The sequence below is a fragment of the Oncorhynchus mykiss genome, chromosome 17 (assembly GCF_057628025.1).
Source record: "Oncorhynchus mykiss isolate SJ-2025 chromosome 17, ASM5762802v1, whole genome shotgun sequence".
Classification (NCBI taxonomy): domain Eukaryota; kingdom Metazoa; phylum Chordata; class Actinopteri; order Salmoniformes; family Salmonidae; genus Oncorhynchus; species Oncorhynchus mykiss.
The window spans coordinates 60435419-60461702 of NC_143038.1; the positions used below are offsets into that span (position 1 = coordinate 60435419).

At 48.3% G+C, this 26284-nt stretch overlaps 2 protein-coding genes across 6 annotated transcripts in view; both read right to left on the reverse strand.

Moving 5' to 3' along the window:
- The window catches only part of LOC110494603 (E3 ubiquitin-protein ligase PDZRN3-B), a 562549-nt gene that overhangs the window by 341795 nt on the left and 194470 nt on the right, over positions 1 to 26284 (reverse strand). The window lies entirely within an intron of this gene.
- LOC110494605 (contactin-3) overlaps positions 1 to 26284 on the reverse strand; it is an 83829-nt gene that overhangs the window by 42179 nt on the left and 15366 nt on the right. For all 4 annotated transcript variants that reach the window (XR_016488048.1, XM_021569821.3, XM_021569820.3 and 1 more), the window contains exons 2-4: positions 26061 to 26196; positions 23901 to 24036; positions 1274 to 1449 (exon numbers count right to left, since the gene is read on the reverse strand). Coding sequence is in view for 3 of the 4 variants with exons in the window: in XM_021569821.3 (XP_021425496.2) it covers positions 1274 to 1449; positions 23901 to 24036; positions 26061 to 26115 (367 nt within the window). In the remaining variant the exon portion in view is untranslated. The remainder of the gene's footprint in view (positions 1 to 1273; positions 1450 to 23900; positions 24037 to 26060; positions 26197 to 26284) is intronic.

A 26284-nucleotide genomic window follows, 5' to 3' on the forward strand; every position in this document is an offset into this window, starting at 1 on the left:
CCAAGTCATAGCAGGATTCTGTCCAGGCCACGCGGTGGGTGGCCATCTTCCAACAGAGCAGTGGAGAACTACAACTCTCAGACAAGGTGCTGATTCTAAAGCAGGAGGAGGTAGGCTAGCTAGGCTATCTACAGACAGGTGGTGCAGGCTGGTTGGAAAGCATAACCACACAGCTGCAGCTGATCATGACGGTAATATTAATTTCAAACAGTGGGGGTTGGTACTGAAAGGTAGTAATCAGTTAAGGTAGGGAGATGAGGCCCTCCTATTCTCCTCTCTCCTCACACAGAAAGTCACAGCAGGGACTGGTGCTAAAATGCAGCACTCTGCAGGCTGGCTCTACCCTGTCTGTAGCAGAATGAGTGCTTCCTCTAGGCTAATATGTCTCCTCTGCACAGACTCCAACTCTGAGAGCCAACAAGAATGTGTCGGGAGGGAAGCCAGAAAAATATATATAGAGAGGTATCTTATCCAACTTATCCAGTTGTGTTAGTTGTTCAGAAATTCAATATAAATAGGATGAAGTTGATGGCCATAACACATCACAAAAAAGAAACACATCATCAAAATGGCGGTTGAATTGTGGAGACAGGAAATGGAGGAAGCAAGCCATCCTTGTCTATGGCAGCTTCTTCATTACAAGGAAAAGCTAGCAGCCTATGCAGCAACCTTCATGTATCGCCAATACCTCCTCTGTGCATTCCCCTACTAGACAATAAATATCAAGCAGCTTCCCTCCTCACCTAGGACCAACAAGTGAGATTCATTATCCAGCCCATGAGGGTAAAGGCAGTCAATCTCTTAAGGGGAAGGAAAGGCTCTATCTCTAGGACATGATCAATAGTGAGACGGCATGAACAGTGAGAGGGGAGAGGTGTCTCTACACTGTCTGTCTGTTGGCTCTCTATATGGTAGAGAATCATGCCAAAGCTTCATATTCATATAAATGATTGTGTCTGGTTTGCAAAGTCTTAAGCTTTATTTGTGTTGTTTTCCTTTCAAGTCCAGAACGCAGACGCTGGCATAGATTTGCAAAGTATCAGTCAATACCGAGTGAGCTCAGATGCTGTCAAACCTGGAAACACAGCGACTAATGAGAATCAATGGAGTCAGAAGCTGCCTTACCCATTTTGTTGCATCTGACATTTCATTCAATTAACCCTTAAAAATATATATTTGAAGCAAACCAAACAAGAAATCAGAATGCTAAGGCCACAGCAACAATACTCACACAGACACACACAGATGTGTTAAAAATAGCCCAATCACTTACATGCAAATTGTAGAGTGGCTCGGCAGCTGAGGATGATCCCCCATGTGTTGAAGGCAGTGCACTGGTATATCCCTGTGTCTTGGTCCCTGTCCAGACTGTTAATGATCAGGTTGCCTCCAGACATGTGACGCCGGTAGTCACTCCCCAGATCAATGAGTGTTCCGTTAAGCGACCATCTGGAAAGACGCAAACACAATCAGCAGCCGAGCCTCTGGAGATGCACAATCACAAACATTTATCATATGGATCGATTTGATGGGTGCAGGTGACCATTATTCTGTGAACACCAAGAGATAGGAAATATCAAAACATTAGTTTGAATCTTTATGATTCCCTCATGATAAAGACAATTGAATCAAATGAAAGATATTGGATATAATCACCCTGTAATTGTTGGTGTTTTTAGCATGAGACTTTTCATAGTGTATTGGGTTAGCCTAGCTAGCTGCCTTGGCATTTCAAAGACTGGCCTATTTGTTTCTATTGTACATAATTGTATTATGGCATTTTTTTTACTTCACATCTCACATTAATGATATAAAATAATTATGATATAAAATATATTATTTGTTTTGAGTCATAGCTCAAAACAAATAATATTTTCAAGTTGTCCAAAAACACCAATCACCAGCTAAGATAAATACAGGGATATACACTGAGTGAGGTCAAATAAAGTAAAATATAAAATGTTTTGGATGGTTTAGTACTAATGATTTGCTGCAATAAACAATTTACAAATAGGAAAACTATTTTTTGTTTTTCCACAGTGAGACAGAAACCTAAAAATGAAAAAGGAAAATTAACGAAGCTGAGAGGCATGATAAGTATGGATTATTTTCCACTTAAGAAAGCAAGTAATTGTGAATGATTAGGATGAGACTTTGAGCCAGCTAGCTTGAACAATGCCATTCTGGGACAGTGAAATGACAATTCCAATGATGAGCAAAAAAAATCTATATTATTTTTCCCCTTTTCAGTAAACTAACGAGCAGAGAAAATTATTCTTCACACAGCCTTAAAACCAGCCATGACTCTCCCCAGACTCCCGCCTGACAGACTACAAAAGATATAGCTGTCTTTCATGTTGTTGACTGCATTATTCATCTATCACAGTGTGGTTTTCACTTAATCAGACATATTTTGTCATCATTCCAGATACCAAAATTATTTTAAAAATGTTTGAAGTTACAGTGTGTGATGAAGCCTGTTTCGTGGGCGCACAAATATGAATGCAAAAAACTAGGGAGTTTGATGACTTATTGAATCTCAATTGCTTTAAAAAAACAGCTTGTTTCTACATGTTCCAAACTGCTCTGTTGATACAGTATGATACATCATGTTACCATAGGTATACAGTCTATAGAAGGAGTGTCTCACGTGTCATCTCGTGCTAATATTTATATATTTCTTAATTCCATTCTTTTACTTTTAGATTTGTGTGTATTGTTGTAAATTGTTAGATACTACTGCACTGTTGGAGCTAGGAACCCAAGCATTTTGCTACACCTTCAATAACATCTACTAAATATGTGTATGTGACCAATAAAATTAGATTTGATTTGATTTATAATAAAGTGGAGAGGGGGAGAGGGAGAGGTGGTCTGGTGGCTAATTATATTCGCAGCCACCCCAGAATATCTGAAGTTAATGGGAGAGGACAGTAGGCAGGCTGAGCAGATCAGACACCCCTGGAGCAGATGGCTGAGCTCTGCCTCTGCTGGGTGTGATGGTGTCTATGCACGACACAGCCAGTCACTATGCCAGCCACCCCATCTAGCAGCAGTAGCAGCAACACCTTAAACTGCAAGCCTAAACAGTGGGACAAGTTGTCAGAGACACCCCTCACCTGCCACCACTAAGTAGCCACCAGAAAAGGCCTGGTATGAAACCCCCCTGAGGGTGAAGACTAGGTGACAGAGCATGAAACTCCCGTCACATATAGAGCACCCATTCCATGAGAGTAAGAGTAAAGACTAAGGATAGACCACAGTGCTGCAGCTAGTGTAATTTCACTACAAAACAAGCAGATGTGGAGTTATTTAACCTGAACCAATATAATTGAAATCACACAAATTACCAAGCAGTCATCACACTGAGATGTTATTATCACTCCACCAATTAAACCCCATGCGGACATAACTATCCTTTGCCATCCACTATCCAAAACATGAATTATCCATGTTAGCATAGTCATATTGTATTTGCGTCGTCACCGTCATCATCATCATCATCATATGCAGTGATGTGTATCTCTCTAACAGTCAGTAAAATGGTTCTCATCACCTGTGAGGTTGTGAGCAAAACCTCAAATATGGAGGCAAAAACATTAAATTAGACATATTTTTACTGTGAGAGTATAAGATTGTTGCAAGCAGCATGCTGTGACCTGTATAGAAGTCTGTGCCCTCAAACCTGTTGCCAGCTCCGGACTAATGAGGACTAGGGTTGCAAAGGGTAGGAAACTTTTTGGTAAATTTCCGGAATTCTTCCATGGGAAGTTAAGCCCTGGAATTTGGGGGATTTTGCAAAAATTCATCAAAAAAGCTTATAACAGTGAACCTTTTTTTGTAGGATACACAAGGCAATTCAAGATCTTGTGGCATATTTTGGTTAAACTATCCACAATTCAATGGAATTGCAACCCTCTGCAAGGCACAGTGCACTCTTCCATCACATGTGCAGTGAACTCTTCCATCACATGTACAGCTGATTCTCAAGATCTTGCACACTAATGAGATGCTATTGAGCCCACACTACTACACTGTCTGAGCCAAGGACTACATGCTTTCTGGTAAGTTCACAACAAGCAACCTACTTCTCTTCGAGGTGAAAATGATGAATCAGACACCTTATCGATAGCAACAGCTCATCGTCCTCCTGCAATCAGATTTGTTTTTCCTCAATGGAGGAACGTAGTCAGAGAAATGCTGATGAATGTCTTGCTCGAGCTGTGTATGCAACTGGTTCACAGATTCAGAGTTCAAGTGAAGGTCAAGTAAATCATAGCGGTCAAGGTCAAGCAAATCATCTCTGATGGGTGGTCGAATGTTCGTTGGCAAGGAATGACTAACTACATCATCTCCACCCCTCAACCTGTATTATACACGAGCACAGACACAAGGGACACACACCATTCTCTACATTGCATAGGAGCTGAAGGCAGTCATCAATGACCTTGGACCCAGAAGGTATTTGCACTGGTGAATGACAATGCTGTGAACATGAAGGCTACTTGGTCTAAATGGAGGAGTTCTACCTCACATCACACCCATTGGCTGTGCTGCTCATGCATTGAATCTGCTCCTCAAGGACATCATGGCACTGAAAGAATGAATACACTCTACAAGAGAGCCAATGAAATGGTTAGGTATGTGAAGAGTCAGCAAGTTATAGCTGCAATCTACCTCATCAAGCAAAGTGAGAAGAATAAGAGCAGCACATTGAAGCTACCCAGCAACACCCCTTGGGATGGTGTTGTCATCATGTTTGAGAGGCTCCTGGAGGGGAAGGAGTCCCTCCAAGAAATGGCCATATCACAGTCTGCCGATATGGACTCTCCCATCAAGAGGATCTTTCTGGATGATGTATTTTGGGAGAGAGTGGTAAGCAGCCTGAAAATCCTGAAACCTATAGCCGAAGAGGATGGCTGACGTTTTACATGCCCGTAATAAATTGGGATATTATGTTCATTTTTTTGCGTTGGTTGTAACTTGTCTTTTTACTTATTTTGTACATAATGTTGCTACTACCATCTATTATGACCAAATATATCTTCTGGACATCAGAACTGGGATTACTCACTACGGACTGGAAGAATCTTTTTCCTCAAATCAAATCAAAGTTTATTTGTCACGTGCGCCGAATACAACAGGTGTAAACTTTACAGTGAAATGCTTACTTACAGGCTTTAACCAATGGTGCCAAAAAAAAGGTATGTGTGTGTGTGTGTGTGGGGGGGGGGGGGGGGGGGGGGTAAGTAAAGAAATAAAACAACAGTAGAAAGACATTTGAAAAAAGAGTAGCAAGGTTATATACAGACATTAGTCAGGCTTATTGAGGTAGTATGTACATGTAGGTATCGTTAAAGTGACTGTGCATATATGATGAACAGAGAGTAGGACACAATGCAAATAGTCCGGGTAACCGTTCAGGAGTCTTATGGCTTGGGGGTAAAAACTGTTGAGAAGCCTTTTTGTCCTAGACTTGGCACTCCGGTACCGCTTGCCTTGTGGTAGTAGAGAGAACAGTCTGTCCTAGTAGGACTGGGGTGGCTGGGGTCTTTGACAATTTTTAGGGCCTTCCTCTGACACCGCCTGGTTTAGAGGTCCTGGATGCCAGGCAGCTTTGCCCCAGTGATGTACTGGGCCGTACGCACTACCCTCTGAAGTGCCTTGCCATCGGAGGCCAAGCAATTGCCATACCAGGCAGTGATGCAACCGGTCAGGATGCTCTCGATGTTGCAGCTGTAGAACCTTTTGAGGATCTCAGGACCCATGCCAAATCTTTTTAGTTTCCTGAGGGGGAATAGGCTTTGTCGTGCCCTCTTCACGACTGTCTTGGTGTGTTTGCACCAATCTAGTTTGTTGTTGATGTGGACACCAAGGTACTTGAAGATCTCAACCTGCTCCACTACAGCCCCATCGATGAGAATGGGGACGTGCTCGGTGCTCCTTTTCCTGTAGTCCACAATCATCTCCTTAGTCTTGGTTACATTGAGGGATAGGTTGTTATTCTGGAACCACCCGGCCAGGTCTTTGACCTCCTCCCTATAGGCTGTCTCGTCGTTGTCGGTGATCAAGCCTACCACTGTTGTGTCGTCAGCAAACTTAATGATGGTGTTGGAGTCGTGGGTGAACAGGGAGTACAGGAGGGGACTGAGCACGCACCCCTGGGGAGCTCCAGTGTTGAGGATCAGTGTGGCAGATGTGTTGCTACCTACCCTCACCACCTGGGGGCGGCCTGTCAGGAAGTCCAGGATCCAGTTGCAGAGGGAGGTGTTTAGTCCCAGGATCCTTAGCTTGGTGATGAGCTTTGAGGGTACTATGGTGTTGAACGCTAAGCTGTAGTCAATGAACAGCATTCTCACATAGGTGTGTATAATAATTAATAATAATTACAGAGAACTGATTTGATAAATTAACAGTCTTCAAAGACACAACAACCTACACCACTTTTAACAGCACATTACTCAACAAAAGTGAGACTCATGTCGCCTACGGTAGGCCTACAGTATATCGAAAAACATGACTCTCCGCAAATAATTACATATAGAGGATTTGAGGATTCTAAATTAAAACCAAAAGCCACCTCATGGGTTTCCCGGTGTCGGCTGGCAAGGTTATCGAACCTGCATCTGTAGCACCATATTTTGCACTGTGGGAGCCCTCATCCACTCCGGAGCCTCCCATCCAAAGTATCAAAATACAGAGTTGTTGGTAAAGGTAAATTGTTCTGCTAATAGCCCATAATGGGTCCAGGTCAGGATAACCAAAACATTAATTTATTAAAGAAAGAATGTTGCTACTTATTTATTTTGATCCAAAGCCATGAATGTGTGAGTCACTCAGCTTTACTTAGGTGCCGGCTATATGACTGATAATATATAATAATATTTTGGAGGTTATATTTCATTTACAAAAAAATGAAAGAGCGATTGTAATCTGAATGAAGGCCAAAATAATATTTGTAAAGGCAAAAACATTTCTGTTTTTAGAGGGAGAGAACCGCTGGGCCAATTGTGCACTGCCCATAAAGGCAAAAATATAGCCCTGCTAATAGAAATAATGGCACTGTACAAAGTGACCATGTGTTTGAAAGAGTATTTTCCAGTAAGCAACAATCTCTTTCATTCCGTGATATTTATTCCCACAGTAATTCGTTATGGATCCATAACTAAATAAACATCTGCATTTTGAAAGAGTATTTTTATCATTATTTTATTAACGAAAGCATAAAGATGTTGATGAAAAAAATACTGTACTGCTGTTTTGAGTTATAAATGTAACACTAGGGCCTCCCGGGTGGCGCAGTGGTTAAGGGTGCTGTACTGCAGTGCCAGCTGTGCCATCAGAGTCCCTGGGTTCGTGCCCAGGCTCTGTCGTAACCGGCTGTGACCGGGAGGTCCGTGGGGCGACGCACAATTGGCCTAGCGTCGCCCGGGTTAGGGAGGGATTGGTCGGTAGGGGTCTCATCGAGTACCAGTGACTCCTGTGGCGGGCAGGGCGCAGTGCGCGCTAGCCAAGGTTGCCAGGTGCACGGTGTAGCCTCCGACACATTGGTGCGGCTGGCTTCCGGGTTGGATGCGCGCTGTGTTAAGAAGCAGTACGGCTGGTTGGGTTGTGTATCGGAGGACGCATGACATTCCTCGGGAGAACCTTTGTCTCTCCCGAGCCCGTACGGGAGTTGTAGCAATGAGACAATTGGATACCATGAAATTGGGGAGAAAAAGGGGTAAAACATTTTTTTTAATTATATAAAAAAAAAAATGTAACACTTCAGAGTACTTAAGCATCGAATACATTGCAGGTAGGGGGATGTTCACACCTACAGTAGCCGGGCTATAAAGAGTCTACTGTCCTGCTAATCGGGCTACAAGTGTTTGAAAACCTGTTTTCAAAATGCCACCAGCTACACATAGTAATTTGTTATGGAGCCATAACTAAATAAACATCGGCATTTTGAAAGTAGTATTTTTATAATGATTTTATTAATGAAAGCATAAAGATGCCATTATTAGTTGCATTGTTTTAGTTTGAACCTGCAGACTGTCACTAAGAACAGAACAGCGGGAATGTTTCCCTAGTCAGCGCCATTGTTAGCACAATGCCCCTTATTAAGGTGTTGCCCCCCCCTCCTCCTCCCTTCCCAATGGGCTAGGTCGGTCTTCTGTGCGTGGCTTTGCGGCCCATCCCGTGCCCCCTGACCTTGTGCCTTGAACCTTGCGTGCTTTCAGTGGATACACCTGGAGAACTGCAAGGCAGTCAGTCCCATTGTGAGCCACTCGGGAGCCATGACCAATATACATTGTCCTGCTAATAACAGGGTTAACAATATATCCTGTGAGAATATCCAACAGACTTTTATATAATTCTAAATTAATAATAATAAGCGCTTTCTTTAGAAAATAACAATATTTTGTAGAGGATTTCATTTTCAAATAATGTAAAATGAGCGAGATAAAGGCCATTGTTGAACATGTGTTGAGACAATGTTACTAATTTGTAAATAAAGCCAAAGTTTGTTACTTTGAATGATTTATTTCTGTTTTTAGAGGGAGAAAAACCAAACACCTACAGTCATCTCATGGGTCTCGCAGCCGAGGCCGGCACGGGTATTGAACCAGCATCTGTAGCAACAGAGATTTTAGACTGCTGCCCACTCAGGCGATATACAACATGACCGGTCAGGAGTGGCCTACAGTACTACAGTAAGGGCAAAATAATCCTAACAAAATAAAATGATAAAAATCTTAGTGTAACAACAGTTTTAGTAAGTAATACTGAAGTCGTGCACAATTATCAGTTTCTAATTAGGTTTATATCGCCCATTCATTGTCAGTTAGAGACACAGTAGGACCCAAAAGCATAATCAGTGCTCTAACTCCCCCTTGCGCTGGTCTGGAGAAATTAAGTGGTGATGAAGGGTACCGTACTAAACCTAAAATGACCTATAAGTCCCCCGGCGTAAGCTCACAACTTTTAAAGGAGGAACCACTGTACCTACAGTTTCAAGCAGACCACCACAGTCCCTGTGCCCAAGAAAGCGAAGGTAACCTGCCTAAATGATGACCATAGCACTCATGGCGGTAGCCATTAAGCCATTTGGTGCTTTGAAAGCTGGTCATGGCTCACATCAACAGCATCCTCCAGGATACCCTAGACTCACTCCAATTCGCATACCGCCCCAACAGATCCACAGATGACGCAATCCCAATCGCACTCCACACTGCCCTTTCCCAGCTGGACAAGAGGAACACCTATGTGAGAATGCTGTTGATTGACGTTCAACACCATAGTGCCCACAAAGCTCATCACTAAGCCTGGGACTAGGACCATGGGACTAACACCTCCCTCTGCAACTGGATCCTGGACTTCCTGACGGGCCGCCCCAGCTGGTAAGGGTAGGCAACAACACGTCTGTCATGCTGATCCTCAACACTGGGGCCCCTCAGGGGTGTGTACTTAGTATCTTACTGTACTCCCTGTTCACTCATGACTGCATGGCCAGACACGACTCCAACACCATCCTTAAATTTGCCAATCACACAACAGTGGTAGGCTTGATCACCGACAACAACGAGACAGCCCATAGGGAAGAGATCAGAGACCTGGCCGTGTCGTGCTAGGACAACAACCTCTCCCTCAACTTGATCAAGACAAATGAGATAATTGTGGACTACAGGAAAAAGAGGACTGAGCACGCCCCCATTCTCATCGATGGGGCTGCAGTGGAGCAGGTCGAGAAATTCAAGTACCTTGGTGTCCACATCACCAACAAACTAACATGGTCCAAGCACACCAAGACAGTCGTGAAAAGGGCACGACAAAACCCATTCCCCCTCAGGAGACTGAAAATATTTTTTCCATGGGTCCTCAGATCCTCAAAAGGTTCTACAGGTGCACCATCGAGAGCACCCTGACTGGTTGCATCACTGCCTGTTACGGCAACTGCTCGGCCTCCGACCACGAGGCACTACAGAGGGTAGTACAAACGGCCCAGTACATCCCTGGGGCCAAGCTTCCTGCCTTCCAGGACCTCTATACCAGGCGGTGTCAGAGGAAGGCCCTACAAATTGTCAGACTCATGTCAGACTCCTGTCAGACTCCTGAACCTCTAATCAAATGGCTACCCAGACTATTTGCATTGCCCTGCCACCCTCACCCTCTCCCCCTCTTTTACACCGCTGGTACTCTCTGTTGTTATCATCTATGCATAGACACTTTAATAACTCTACCTCCATATACATATTACCTCAACTAACCGGTGCCCCCGCACATTGACTCTGTACCGGTACCCCCCATATATAGTCTCGCTATTGTTATTTTACTGCTGCTCTTTAATTACTTTTATTTCTAATTCTTATCCGTATTTTTAAAACTGCATTGTTGATTCGAGGCCCGTAAGTAAGCATTTCACTGTAAGGTCTACGCCGGTTGTATTCGACACATGTGACTAATAACATTTGATTTGATGAACTCTGGTTGACCTTGAGGTTTACATCAATGTTGCATGAGGCCTCTTCATCAAATACAGGCAGGGAATGGAGCCACGCTCAGAGCTGTCTCCAGCCGCAGACCTCACCTGGTTTCCCCTGAGGCCACACACACAGGCAAAAGTAGGCCCACACACTCACAAGCACACTCACACACACATACACTATATGACCAAAAGTATGTGAACTGGACACCTGCTCGTCTAACATGTCATTCCAAAATCATGGGCATTAATGTTGAGATGGTTCCCCCCCGCGCTTCTATAACAGCCTTGACTCTTCTGGGAAGGTTTTCCAATTGATGTTGGAACATGGCTGCAGAGACTTGCTTCCATTATTCGCATTAGTGAGGTCGGGCACTGATTGTTGGGCGATTAGGCCTGGCTCGCAGTCGGTGTTCCAATTCATCCCAAAGGTGTTTGATGGGGTTGAGGTGGGGTGGCGTGACATGTGGGGTGGGGTGGAGTGACATATAGGGTGGACTGACATGTGAGGTGGGGTGGAGTGACATGTGGGGTAGGGTGTGATGTTATGTGGGATGGAGAGGTGTGACATGTGGGGTGGAGTGGAGTGACACGTGGGGTGGTGTGGAGTGACACGTGGGGTGGTGTGGAGTGACATGTGGAGGTGCGGAGTTGGGTGACATGTGGTGTGGAGTGGAGCGACATGTTGGGTGTGGTGGAGTGACGTGGGTGGAATGTAGCGACATGTGGGGTGGAGTGAAGTGGAGTGACATGTGGGGTGGTGTAGAGTGGAGTGACATGTGGGGTGGTGTAGAGTGGAGTGATGTAGGGTAGGGTGGGGTGGAGTGACATGTGGGGTGGAATGGAGTGACGTGTGGGGTGGTGTGACATGTGGGGTGGAGTGGAGTGAAATGTGGGGTGGAGTGAAGTGTGGGGTTGGGTGGAGTGACATGAGGTGTGGAGTGGAGTTACATGTGGAGTGGAGTTGCATGTGGAGTGGGGTGGAGTGAAGTGTGGGGTTGAGTGGAGTGACATGTGGGGTTGGGTAGAGTGACATGTGGGGTTGGGTGGAGTGACATGTGGAGTGGGGTTACATGTGGGGTGGAGTGGAGTGACATGTGCGGTGGAGAGTAGTGGTGTGACTTGGGGTGGAGTGGAGAGACATGCAGTGTTGTGTGACATGTGGGTGGTGTGGGGTGCAGTGGAGTGACGTGTGGGGTGGAGAAACATGTGGGGTGCAGTGGAGTGACATGTGGTCTGGGGTGGAGTGGAGTGATGTGGGGTGGGGTGACATTAAGGGAGCGGTGGAGTGACATGTGGGGTGCAGTGTAGTGACATGTGGGGTGGAGTGGAGTGGTGTGATTAGCGGTGGAGTGGAGTGACATGTGGGGTAGTGTTGGGTGGAGTGACGTGTGGGGTGGTGTGTGTAGTGGTGTGATTAGCGGTGGAGTGGAGTGACATGTGGGTTGGAGTGGCATGGTGTGATGTTGGGTGGGGTTGATATGACATGTGTGGTTTGGGGTGAAGTGACGTCTGGGGTGGGGTGGAGTGGCATGTGGGGTGGTGTGTCGAGGAGTGATGTGTGGGGTGCGGTGGAGTGACATGAGGTGTGGAGTGGAGTCACATGTGGGGTGGGGTGCAGTGACATGTGGTCTGGGGTGGAGTAGTGTGATGTGGTGTGGTGGAGTTACATGTGGGGTGGAGTGGAGTGACATTTGGGGTTGTGTGGAGTGGAGTGACGTGGTGTGGTGTGACATGTTGGTTGGGGTGGAGTGGAGTGGCATGTGGGGTGCAGTGGACTGACATGTGGGTTGGGGTGGAGTGGAGTAACATGTGGAGTGGAGTGGAGTGAAATGTGGGGTGGAGTGGAATGACATGTGGGGTTTAGTGGAGTAACATGTGGAGTGGAGTGGAGTGAAATGTGGGGTGGAGTGGAATGACATGTGGGGTGGAGTGACATGTGGAGTGGTGTGGAATGACATGTGGGGTGGGGTTGTGTGGAGTGACATGTGGGGTGGAGTGGAGTTGTGTGACATGAGGGGTGGAGTGGAGTGATGTGGGGTGGAATGGTGTCATGTTGGGTGGAGAGACATGTGGGGTGGTGTGGAGTGACATGTGGGGTGGTGTGAAGTGACATGTTGGGTGGAGTGACATGTGGGGTGGAGTGGAGTGACATGTGGGGTGGTGTGAAGTGACATGTTGGGTGGAGTGACATGTGGGGTGGAGTGACGTGGGGTGGGGTGGTGTGGAGTGGCATGTGGGGTGGGGTGGAATGGAGTGGCATGTGGGGTGGGGTGGAATGGAGTGGCATGTGGGGTGGGGTGGAATGGAGTGGCATGTGGGGTGGAGTGGTCTGACGTGGGGTGAAGTGACATTTGGGGTGGATTGGAGTAGTGTGACGTGGGGTAATGTGGGGTGGAGTGGAGTTATTTGAGGTGTGGTGGAGTGACATGTGGGGTGGAGTGGAGTGACATGTGGGGTGGAGTGGAATGACATAAGGGGTAGAGTGGAGTGACATTTGGGGTGGAGTGACGTGGTGTGGTGCGATATGTTGGGTGGTGTGAAGTGACATGTGGGGTGGAGTGGAGTGACATCTGGGGTGATGTGACATGAGGGGTGGAGTGGAGTGACGTATTGGGTGGAGTGGCATGTGGGGTGGAGTGGAGTGACATGTAGGGTGGGGTGGAGTGGAATGACATTTGGGGTTGTGTGGAGTGACATGTGGGGTTGAGTGATGTGGTGTGGTGTGACATGTTGGGTGGTGTGAAGTGACATGTGGGGTGGAGTGGAGTGATGTGGGGTGGTGTGACATGAGGGGTGGAGTGGAGTGACGTGGGGTGGAGTGGAGTGTCATGTGGGAGGTAGTGGAGTGACATGTGGGGTGGTGTTGAGTGGAGTAGAATGACATGTGGGGTGGGGTGGAGTGGAGTGACATGTGGGTTGGTGTGAAGTGACGTATTGGGTTGAGTGAAATGTGGGGTGGTGTGGAGTGGCATGTGGGGTGGTGTGGAGTGGTGTGGCATGTGGGGTGATGTGGAGTGGTAGAGTGGCATGTGGGATGATGTTGAGTGGAGTGGCATGTGGGGTGATGTGGAGTGGCATGTGGGGTGATGTGGAGTGGCATGTGGGGTGATGTGGAGTGGCATGTGGGGTGGAGTGGAGTGACATGTAGGGTGGGGTGGAGTGGAATGACATTTGGGGTTGTGTGGAGTGACATGTGGGGTTGAGTGATGTGGTGTGGTGTGACATGTTGGGTGGTGTGAAGTGACATGTGGGGTGGAGTGGAGTGATGTGGGGTGGTGTGACATGAGGGGTGGAGTGGAGTGACGTGGGGTGGAGTGGAGTGTCATGTGGGAGGTAGTGGAGTGACATGTGGGGTGGTGTTGAGTGGAGTAGAATGACATGTGGGGTGGGGTGGAGTGGAGTGACATGTGGGGTGGTGTGAAGTGACGTATTGGGTTGAGTGAAATGTGGGGTGGTGTGGAGTGGCATGTGGGGTGGTGTGGAGTGGTAGAGTGGCATGTGGGATGATGTTGAGTGGAGTGGCATGTGGGGTGATGTGGAGTGGCATGTGGGGTGATGTGGAGTGGCATGTGGGGTGATGTGGAGTGGCATGTGGGGTGATGTGGAGTGGAGTGGCATGTGGGGTTGAGTGGAGTGGCATGTGGGGTGATGTTGAGTGGTGGAGTGGCATGTGGGGTGATGCTAAGTGGATTGGAATGTGGGGTGATGTTGAGTGGAGTGGCATGTGGGGTGATGTAGAGTGGCATGTGGGGTGGGGTGGTGTGGAGTGGCATGTGGGGTGGGGTGGAATGGAGTGGCATGTGGAGTGGAGTGGTTTGACTCGGGGTGAAGTGACATTTGGGGTGGATTGGAGTAGTGTGACGTGGGGTAATGTGGGGTGGAGTGGAGTTATGTGGGGTGTTGTGGAGTGACATGTGGGGTGGAGTGGAATGACATAAGGGGTAGAGTGGAGTGACATTTGGGGTTGTGTGGAGTGACATGTGGGGTTAAGTGATGTGGTGTGGTGTGACATGTTGGGTGGTGTGAAGTGACATGTGGGGTGGAGTGGAGTGATGTGGGGTGGTGTGACCCTGAGAGGTGGAGTGGAGTGACGTGGAGTGTCATGTGGGAGGTAGTGGAGTGACATGTGGGGTGGTGTTGAGTGGAGTAGAATGACATGTGGGGTGGGGTGGAGTGGAGTGACATGTGGGGTGGTGTGAAGTGACGTATTGGGTGGAGTGGCATGTGGGGTGGTTTGGGGTCGAGTGACATTATGGGTGATATGGAGTGGCATGTGGGGTGATGTGGAGTGGCATGTGGGGTGATGTTGAGTGGAGTGGCATGTGGGGTTGAGTGGAGTGGCATGTGGGGTGATGTTGAGTGGAGTGGCATGTGGGGTGATGTTGAGTGGAGTGGCATGTGGGGTGATGTTGAGTGGAGTGCCATGTGGCATGTGGGGTGGGATGGGGTGAAGTGACATTTGGAGTGGAGTGGAGTAGTGTGACGTGGGGTGATGTGGGGTGGAGTGAGGTGGAGTGGAGTGACATGTGGGGTGGAGTGGAGTGAGATGTGGGGTTGTGTGGAGTGACATGAGGGGTGGAGTGATGTGGGGTGGTGTGACATGAGGGGTGGAGTGGAGTGACGTGGGGAGGGGTGGAGTGGCATGTGGGGTGGTGTGAAGTGACGTGTTGGGTGGAGTGACATGTGGGGTCAAGTGACATTATGGGTGATGTGGGATCGAGTGACATGCGGGGTGGGGTAGAGTGAAATGTTGGGTGGAGTGGAGTGAAATGTGGGGTGGATTGACATGTGGTGTGGGGTCGAGTGACATTATGGGTGGTGTGGGGTCGAGTGAAATGTGGAGTGGTGTGGTGTGGCATATGGGGTGGAGTGGCATGTGGGGTGATGTGGAGTGGCATGTGGGGTGATGTGGAGTGGCATGTGGGGTCATGTGGGGTGGCATGTGGGGTCATGTGGGGTGGAGTGACATGTGGGGTGATGTTGAGTGAAGTGACATGTGGGTGATGTTAAGTGAAGTGACATGTGGCTGATGTTGAGTGGAGTTGCATGATGTTGAGTGGAGTGGCATGTGGGGTGATGTTGAGTGGAGTGACATGTGGGGTGATGTTGAGCTGAGTGACATGTGGGGTGGGATGGGGTGAAGTAACATTTGGGGTGGAGTGACGTGGTGTGGTGTGGTGTGACATGTTGCGTGGTGTGAAGTGACATGTGGGGTGGAGTGGAGTGACATGTGGGGTGGAGTGGAATGACATAAGGGGTAGAGTGGAGTGACATTTGGGGTGGAGTGACGTGGTGTGGTGCGATATGTTGGGTGGTGTGAAGTGACATGTGGGGTGGAGTGGAGTGACATCTGGGGTGATGTGACATGAGGGGTGGAGTGGAGTGACGTATTGGGTGGAGTGGCATGTGGGGTGGAGTGGAGTGACATGTAGGGTGGGGTGGAGTGGAATGACATTTGGGGTTGTGTGGAGTGACATGTGGGGTTGAGTGATGTGGTGTGGTGTGACATGTTGGGTGGTGTGAAGTGACATGTGGGGTGGAGTGGAGTGATGTGGGGTGGTGTGACATGAGGGGTGGAGTGGAGTGACGTGGGGTGGAGTGTCATGTGGGAGGTAGTGGAGTGACATGTGGGGTGGTGTTGAGTGGAGTAGAATGACATGTGGGGTGGGGTGGAGTGGAGTGACATGTGGGGTGGTGTGAAGTGACGTATTGGGTTGAGTGAAATGTGGGGTGGTGTGGAGTGGCATGTGGGGTGGTGTGGAGTGGTGTGGCATGTGGGGTGATGTGGAGTGGTAGAGTGGCATGTGGGATGATGTTGAGTGGAGTGGCATGTGGGGTGATGTGGAGTGGCATGTGGGGTGATGTGGAGTGGCATGTGGGGTGATGTGGAGTGGCATGTGGGGTGATGTGGAGTGGAGTGGCATGTGGGGTTGAGTGGAGTGGCATGTGGGGTGATGTTGAGTGGTGGAGTGGCATGTGGGGTGATGCTAAGTGGATTGGAATGTGGGGTGATGTTGAGTGGAGTGGCATGTGGGGTGATGTAGAGTGGCATGTGGGGTGGGGTGGTGTGGAGTGGCATGTGGGGTGGGGTGGAATGGAGTGGCATGTGGAGTGGAGTGGTTTGACTCGGGGTGAAGTGACATTTGGGGTGGATTGGAGTAGTGTGACGTGGGGTAATGTGGGGTGGAGTGGAGTTATGTGGGGTGTTGTGGAGTGACATGTGGGGTGGAGTGGAATGACATAAGGGGTAGAGTGGAGTGACATTTGGGGTTGTGTGGAGTGACATGTGGGGTTAAGTGATGTGGTGTGGTGTGACATGTTGGGTGGTGTGAAGTGACATGTGGGGTGGAGTGGAGTGATGTGGGGTGGTGTGACCCTGAGAGGTGGAGTGGAGTGACGTGGAGTGTCATGTGGGAGGTAGTGGAGTGACATGTGGGGTGGTGTTGAGTGGAGTAGAATGACATGTGGGGTGGGGTGGAGTGGAATGACATGTGGGGTGGTGTGAAGTGACGTATTGGGTGGAGTGGCATGTGGGGTGGTTTGGGGTCGAGTGACATTATGGGTGATATGGAGTGGCATGTGGGGTGATGTGGAGTGGCATGTGGGGTGATGTTGAGTGGAGTGGCATGTGGGGTTGAGTGGAGTGGCATGTGGGGTGATGTTGAGTGGAGTGGCATGTGGGGTGATGTTGAGTGGAGTGGCATGTGGGGTGATGTTGAGTGGAGTGCCATGTGGCATGTGGGGTGGGATGGGGTGAAGTGACATTTGGAGTGGAGTGGAGTAGTGTGACGTGGGGTGATGTGGGGTGGAGTGAGGTGGAGTGGAGTGACATGTGGGGTGGAGTGGAGTGAGATGTGGGGTTGTGTGGAGTGACATGAGGGGTGGAGTGATGTGGGGTGGTGTGACATGAGGGGTGGAGTGGAGTGACGTGGGGAGGGGTGGAGTGGCATGTGGGGTGGTGTGAAGTGACGTGTTGGGTGGAGTGACATGTGGGGTCAAGTGACATTATGGGTGATGTGGGATCGAGTGACATGCGGGGTGGGGTAGAGTGAAATGTTGGGTGGAGTGGAGTGAAATGTGGGGTGGATTGACATGTGGTGTGGGGTCGAGTGACATTATGGGTGGTGTGGGGTCGAGTGAAATGTGGAGTGGTGTGGTGTGGCATATGGGGTGGAGTGGCATGTGGGGTGATGTGGAGTGGCATGTGGGGTGATGTGGAGTGGCATGTGGGGTCATGTGGGGTGGCATGTGGGGTCATGTGGGGTGGAGTGACATGTGGGGTGATGTTGAGTGAAGTGACATGTGGGTGATGTTAAGTGAAGTGACATGTGGCTGATGTTGAGTGGAGTTGCATGATGTTGAGTGGAGTGGCATGTGGGGTGATGTTGAGTGGAGTGACATGTGGGGTGATGTTGAGCTGAGTGACATGTGGGGTGGGATGGGGTGAAGTAACATTTGGGGTGGAGTGACGTGGTGTGGTGTGACATGTTGCGTGGTGTGAAGTGACATGTGGGGTGGAGTGGAGTGACATGTGGGGTGGAGTGGAATGACATAAGGGGTAGAGTGGAGTGACATTTGGGGTGGAGTGACGTGGTGTGGTGTGACATGTTGCGTGGTGTGAAGTGACATGTGGGGTAGAGTGGAGTGACATGTGGGGTGATGTGACATGAGGGGTGGAGTGGAGTGACGTATTGGGTGGAGTGACATGTGGGGTGGAGTGGAGTGACATGTAGGGTGGGGTGGAGTGGAATGACATTTGGGGTTGTGTGGAGTGACATGTGGGGTTGAGTGATGTGGTGTGGTGTGACATGTTGGGTGGTGTGAAGTGACATGTGGGGTGGAGTGGAGTGATGTGGGGTGGTGTGACCCTGAGGGGTGGAGTGGAGTGACGTGGGGTGGAGTGGAGTGTCATGTGGGAGGTAGTGGAGTGACATGTGGGGTGGTGTTGAGTGGAGTAGAATGACGTGGGGTGGGGTGGAGTGGAGTGACATGTGGGGTGGTGTGAAGTGACATATTGGGTGGAGTGGCATGTGGGGTGGTGTGGGGTCGAGTGACATTATGGGTGATATGGAGTGGCATGTGGGGTAATGTGGAGTGGCATGTGGGGTGATGTTGAGTGGAGTGGCATGTGGGGTTGAGTGGAGTGGCATGTGGGGTGATGTTGAGTGGAGTGGCATGTGGGGTGATGTTGAGTGGAGTGCTATGTGGCATGTGGGGTGGGATGGGGTGAAGTGAAATTTGGAGTGGAGTGGAGTAGTGTGACGTGGGGTAATGTGGGGTGGAGTGGAGTGAGGTGGAGTGGAGTGACATGTGGGGTGGAGTGGAATGAGATGTGGGGTTGTGTGGAGTGACATGAGGGGTGGAGTGATGTGGGGTGGTGTGACATGAGGGGTGGAGTGGAGTGACGTGGGGAGGGGTGGAGTGGCATGTGGGGTGGTGTGAAGTGACTTGTTGGGTGGAGTGACATGTGGGGTCAAGTGACATTATGGGTGATGTGGGATCCAGTGACATGCGGGGTGGGGTGGAGTGAAATGTTGGGTGGAGTGGAGTGAAATATGGGGTGGATTGACGTGGGGTGGTGTGGGGTCGAGTGACATTATGGGTGGTGTGGGGTCGAGTGAAATGTGGAGTGGTGTGGTGTGGCATATGGGGTGGAGTGGCATGTGGGGTGATGTAGAGTGGCATGTGGGGTGATGTGGAGTGGCATGTGGGGTGATGTGGGGTGGAGTGACATGTGGGGTGATGTGGAGTGGCATGTGGGGTGATGTGGGGTGTAGTGACATGTGGGGTGATGTTGAGTGAAGTGACATGTGGGTGATGTGAAGTGAAGTGACATGTGGCTGATGTTGAGTGGAGTTGCATGATGTTGAGTGGAGTGACATTTGGGTGATGTTAAGTGAAGTGACATGTGGCTGATGTTGAGTGGAGTTGCATGATGTTGAGTGAAGTGACATTTGGGTGATGTTAAGTGAAGTGACATGTGGCTGATGTTGAGTGGAGTTGCATGTGGGGTGATGTTGAGTGGAGTGACATGTGGGGTGATGTTGAGCTGAGTGACATGTGGGGTGGGATGGGGTGAAGTAACATTTGGACAGGAGTGGAGTAGTGTGACGTGGGGTAATGTGGGGTGGAGTGGAGTGAGGTAGAGTGGAGTGACATGTGGGGTAGAGTGGAGTGAGATGTGGGGTTGTGTGGAGTGATATGAGGGGTGGAGTGATGTGGGGTGGTGTGACATGAGGGGTGGAGTGGAGTGACGTGGGGAGGGGTGGAGTGGCATGTGGGGTGGTGTGAAATGACGTGTTGGGTGGAGTGACATGTGGGGTCAAGTGACATTATGGGTGATGTGGGATCGAGTGACATGCGGGGTGGGGTGGAGTGAAATGTTGGGTGGAGTGGAGTGAAATGTGGGTTGGATAGACATGTGGGGTGGTGTGGGGTCGAGAGACATTGTGGGTGGTGTGGGGTCGAGTGAAATGTGTAGTGGTGTGGTGTGGCATATGGGGTGGAGTGGCATGTGGGGTGATGTGGAGTGGCATGTGGGGTGATGTGGAGTGGCATGTGGGGTGATGTGGGGTGGAGTGACATGTGGGGTGATGTGGGGTGGAGTGACATGTGGGTGATGTTGAGTGAAGTGACATGTGGGTGATGTTGAGTGGAGTTGCATGATGTTTGTGGGGAGTGGCATGTGGGGTGATGTTGAGTGGAGTGACATGTGGGGTGATGTTGAGTGGAGTGACATGTGTGGTGATGTGAGGTGTGGTGACATGTGGGGTGTTGTGGAATGACATGGGGTGGAGTGGAATGACATGTGGGGTGGAGCGACGTGGTGTGGTGTGACATGTGGGGTGGTGTTGGGTCGAGTGACATTATGGGTTGTGTGGGGTCGAGTGAAATGTGGGGTGGTGTGGAGTGGCATGTGGGGTGGTGTGGCATGTGGGGTGGAGTGGAATGACGTGGGGTGGAGTGGAGTGACGTGGGGTGACGTGGTGTGGTGTGACATGTTGGGTGGGGTGAAGTTACATGTGGGGTGGAGTGACATGTGGGGTGGAGTGACATGAGGGGTGATGTGGAGTGATGTGGGGTGGAGTGGAGTGACATGTGGGATGCGGTGGAGTGACATGTTGGGTGGAGTGACATGTGGGGTGGTGTGGGGTGGAGTGACATGCGGGGTCGGGTGGCGTGACATGTGGGGTGGAGTGGAGTGAAATGTTGGGTGGGGTGAAGTGACATGTGGGGTGGTGTGGAGTGGCATGTGGGGTGGTGTGGCATGCGGGGTGGTGTGGAGTGGCATGTGGGGTCATGTGGAGTGGCATGTGGGGTGGTGTGGAGTGGGATGTGGGGTGTTGTGGAGTGGCATGTGGGGTGTTGTGGAGTGGCATGTGGGGTGACGTGGAGTGGCATGTGGGGTGGAGTCGAATGTGGGGTGATGTGGAGTGGCATGTGGGGTGATGTTGAGTGGAGTGACCTGTGGAGTGGAGTGACATGTGGGGTGGAATGACATGTGGGGTGGAGTGACGTGGTGTGACATATTTGTGTGACATGTTGGGTGGGGTGAAGTGACATTTGAGGTGGAGTGGAGTAGTGTGACGTGGGGTGGGGTGGAGTGACATGAGGTGTGGTGGAGTGACATGTGGGGTGGAGTGAAATATTGGGTGGAGTGGAGTGACGTAGGGTGTGGTGGAGTGGAGTGACATGTGGGTTGGATTGACATGTGGTGTGGATTGGAGTTGTGTGACGTTGAGATGGGGTGTGGTGACATAGGGGGTGGAGTGACATGTGGGGTGGGGTGGAGTGGAGTGACATGTGGGGTGGGGTGGAGTGACATGTGGGGTGGGGTGGACTGGTGTGACGTAGGGTGGTGTGGGGTAGAGTGACATGTGGGGTGACATGTGGGGTGGGGTGGAGTGCAGTGACGTAGGGTGGGGTGGAGTGGAGCGGTGTGACGTGGGGTGACATGTGGGGTGTTGTGGAGCAGAGTGACAAGTGAGGTGGGGTGGAGTGGAGTGACATGTGGGGTGGAGTGGAGTTGTGTGACGTTGAGATGGGGTGGAGTGACATGGGGGGTGGTGTGGGTTGGACTGACGTGTGGGGTGGAGTGGTGTGACATGTGGGGTAGAGTGGAGTGACATGTGGGGTGGGGTGGGGTGGAGTGGAGCGGTGTGACGTGGGGTGTAGTGGAGCAGTGTGATGTGGGGTGTGGGGTGGAGTGATGTGTGGGGTGGTGTGCGGTGGAGTGAAGTGTGCAGTGGTGTGGCGTGTGGAGTGATGTGTGGAGTGGGGTGGAGTGTAGAGTGACGTATGGAGTGGTGTGGCGTGTGGTGTGGGGTGGAGTGACAAGTGAGGTGGGGTGTGGGGTGGAGTGATGTGTGGGGTGGGGTGGTGTGCGGTGGAGTGAAGTGTGCAGTGGTGTGACGTGTGGAGTGATGTGTGGAGTGGGGTGGAGTGTAGAGTGACGTATGGAGTGGTGTGGCGTGTGGTGTGGGGTGGAGTGACAAGTGAGGTGGGGTGTGGGGTGGAGTGATGTGTGGGGTGGGGTGGTGTGCGGTGGAGTGAAGTGTGCAGTGGTGTGACGTGTGGAGTGATGTGTGGAGTGGGGTGGAGTGTAGAGTGACGTATGGAGTGGTGTGGCGTGTGGTGTGGGGTGGAGTGACGTGTGGGGTGGTGTGGAGTGACGTGTGGGGTTGTGTGGAGTGACGTGTGGGGTGGAGTGGTGTCGTGTGACGTTGTGGGGTTCGGCGGGGTGAGACTGGTAATGAAATATACAAAATAAAGACTGTACTAAAGAGCATCACTTTAATGGTAAAAAAATGAATTGGAAAATGTAAAAAAAACAGACAAAATATAAATTCTTAGATCTTGTGATTCCAGTATTATTTGACAAGAAACTGGGTAATATTAGTTGATGCTTTCCTGCAGAATCGTGGAGGCCAAAGCTTGTCCATTTGCAGCTCTGAGGGACAGCTAGGGCAGTTCATTGGGGGTATTTGAGGTCTTGAGTATTTTGTGTTATGAAACGTAGGCCTATCGCTAAACATTATTGTTTCGCTTTTAATCATCAAGACAAAATTCCTTTCCTTGCCGGAGGGGACACAAGTCAAGAACAGTCAGTGTCAAACATACACTCTGGTGCAAACCAAATAAAGCCACAAATGATCCCTTCTCTTGCAGTGAGTCCAAGGTCTAAACGATGCAGGCTTGGGGGTTTGCTTCATTATTAATAAAGTGACTCACTTCTATTCTAAGACCTGTGCTCTGTATTCATTTTGTTTTATTACAAATAGCTTACGTAAAATGTGGGCTTGAAGTCCTGCTTTTCAATTGATTGACTTGGGTTCTGTCTATGTTCACAACGAAAGCGTGGACTGTCTTTCATTTGTCTTCGATTGGATTTTAGAACTGACATTAATCGTGTGAAATAGCTCATATAGACACACTTGGAGTAAGTTATTAGCCTGCATAAAAAACAATCATAATATGTTTTATTGCTTATGATGACTAATGTTTTATCCATCCAATATTAAACCAGTGATAACATATCGCTGTTACTTTACTAATGCAGGAAACTTTTGAGCTGCACTTAAACATCTAAAGAGTCTTTTACTCACAGCATGCAAGAGCTATTCCACTTTATGTGTCACAGTTGACTATGGCATAATTTAACAACATATTCATAACCACAATATATGCTTGTACCTGTGCAGAAACACTTAAGCCTGAATAGTCAGAGCAGTACTAAAAGTCACAATTGTTTAGCTTGATGGTGGGAACGCATCCACTCAACTTATTTTTCAAACAGTTCAAGTTGTAATGGTTCAGCTCATCCTTGGATCGCTCAGCTTGCACAACAAGTATAATGATACCCCCTGCTGCTGCTCTAAGACCATGTTTTCAGCACAGACGCATTAGAGGAAATGTAAGCATTTAAGAAGGGAATGTCACTCACAAGGTTATTGCCTCTCTCAACTGCTTGCTGTGCATTTACATGATGCTGACCAAGCTACGAAACACAATCTACCACAAAACCAGTGCGGGCTGCCATTTACAGGCACACTCACCACCGGGGAATAACCAGAGGGATATTAGAGAATCTAGTCATTGAAATCTCCCTACATTACTAATGATTTCAGTGCAGCACACATTAGCTTCAATCCAAGAGCAACCTAAATCAAATCTGTAATAAAGATAACTACACTCACATATCTGAAGTAGTTATAAGCTAATGGTTGGCGACTTCCCTTCTAAATCATAGCTAAACGCGTTCGTTATTTTAAAGTTTCTGTGGGTTTTGGAATGAGCATGCCCTATGAATCATTTTCTCTTTCTGGTTAACTGTCTGGCTTTGATGTTATGTTCTTCATGTTAAATGGCTGCTAATGTCAGTTCCACACTGACTTGTGGAATTATAATGTAAATAGATGGAATCCATTACCTGTATTGTGGGGAGGGTTTCCCCTCTGCCTCACATGTAATGGTGGCTTCCTGGTCAGGGGAGTTGTTGGGGAGAATGAGGTCACTGGGCTCTGTTCTCCATCTTGGCCCTTGGAACAGGACATCTTGTGCATGAGCTGGAGAACATAAGAAACACAGGCTGTGATACTCAGGCGTTAAACAATTGGCTTTCGTCAATGTGTGACATTTCAGTCATCTAACATCTAAGGATAACAAATTAGTCTGAACAAACAGGTAGAGGGTGAAAACTTGTGAATCCTGACACGCCAGCACTCACCAACAGAGGTGACAAAAAATGATGACACATTTGAAAACCATGTTTTTGATTACAAGATGTTAATACACTGTACAAGAGCGACGGGGCCATTAAAATATTTGATTTTGACGAGAGATAAGGAAACCATTATTTTATGAAATAGTATGCTACTAACCCCGATGATTCTAATAGTTTATCCATGAAAAACCTTCTTGTTGGCAGAACTAATTCAATGTTGGCACCACAAAAATCATCTGAGCAGTGCAAAAACCATGGAGACTTCATGTGCCGTTGAAACGTCAGTCACATGCTTGCAGCTGTGTGAATCCATTTGGAAGCAAGACGATTTATGATAAGCAACAAATCTCTCCTGCTTTGTTAGTGTTACATCACTGTGCAAACCTCAAAATATTTTGGACGTTTTTATTTGTAAATTAAGACCTTATGTTTTGGATACCTGTGTTGATTGTTGAGACCCTTAAAGCCTACACATTCAATTAGTTGTTGGAATGCTGCATCATTCGGAAGAGTGCAGTCCATCAAAAGTGGCCAATCAATAACTCAACACTTTCAACTTTTTGGCCATCCGATTTCGATGTCTCCAAACCCTGCTGCATCAATCTCTCCTATAGGACAGTATACTTACTGAAGAACATTGGATTCCCAGTGTGCAACGGCTCTTCCATTTTAAAAAGTAAGGAACGGTTTCAACATGATTTAGACATGTAATACCTAGTGAGGTTGATTTATCTCAATATCCTATGGACTTTTTCACATACAACCCCAGTGCCTGCAGTGCTGCCTTCCCCAGGAACCATTTGACTGAGGTCATAGATATTAAAGTCACATGCTAAGTTTGATGGTTATATTAGCTATGCTGATTTAGTCTACACCACCTTCCTTTGAGAAATAGCTGTGAATTAGCTATAAGCTATGTCAAAACAATCAAAATGACATACATTGGGATTTGCAATGTCATTTGCACACGCTAAAACAATTCAACCTCCTATTAGCACTTTGATATTTATTTAATGTAATGAATAGCACTATACAAGTTTAATATATTATTATTATTTATAATTATTATTTGCTGTGGTTGTCTTTCAGTGGAAAAAGAGAGAAAGAGAGAGTGAGAGAGAGATTTTCATCCCAATCCCAGTTGACCACAGGGTCAGTGTGGCAAGTGGTTTGGGATGAAATACAGGCGTAGTTCCATCCCAAGGATTCTGATAAGGATCTCTGACATCTCATACACAGGAATAGGAATGGAATCCCAGATGTCCCTGGAGGTGCAAATGCAGTAGGCTGCCCAAGAGATGGCTGAAGGGCAACAGGGGAAGTAGCCTAGCGTAAATGAAAAACTGCATTTTAATCAATTTAACCTTGTCTGTATAAAATATAATATGGTTGGTTGCAAATACTAGGCTTGGAATCTGCCTGTCATCCAAAGTAATGCAATACAGAATCTGTAGAATTGTGTAGTCAGTGCATAGAATGGTTCATTTTAGTTCATAGCACACTGTCAAGCCGAATCCGGAAAATGCATATAGCACTTTAAGATGATGTAGGCAACACCATAAGCATGAGATCTCTTACATTTCCATATGAGACCAAATAGACAACATAGGGCACACACATCAGTGTCATACTGTCAACTTCAAACAGTGCTCCATTGAGCGGTATTGCAGTAAACTTGCCAAAAATGCATACCAGTTTCTCATTTGTAACAAAAAGAGCAATAAGGCCTACTTACATTTTGCAAGTAACAACGTTAATATAAACATGAATCATTCCACTGATGGAAAATCATACAGGATTAGGAACTTGTAGAATGATAACTGTAAATACCTCTTCCTGAATAAAATGTGTAGTAAAACATCTTACCGGCAAGGCAACCAATGATTGATAGCAGCAGAAGTCGTTTCCATAGTAACATCATCTTCAGTTGCCAAGGGCAAATACGACTCTCATCCAATTGCTTGTGAATGGAATGTCCTCCCTTGATTACGAGAATCTTAATCTAAGGGGAAAGTAATTATAGAAATAATTAAAATAAGACATTTTGAGCCAAATATGACAAGCATTCAACAACAGAACATGATTCCAGT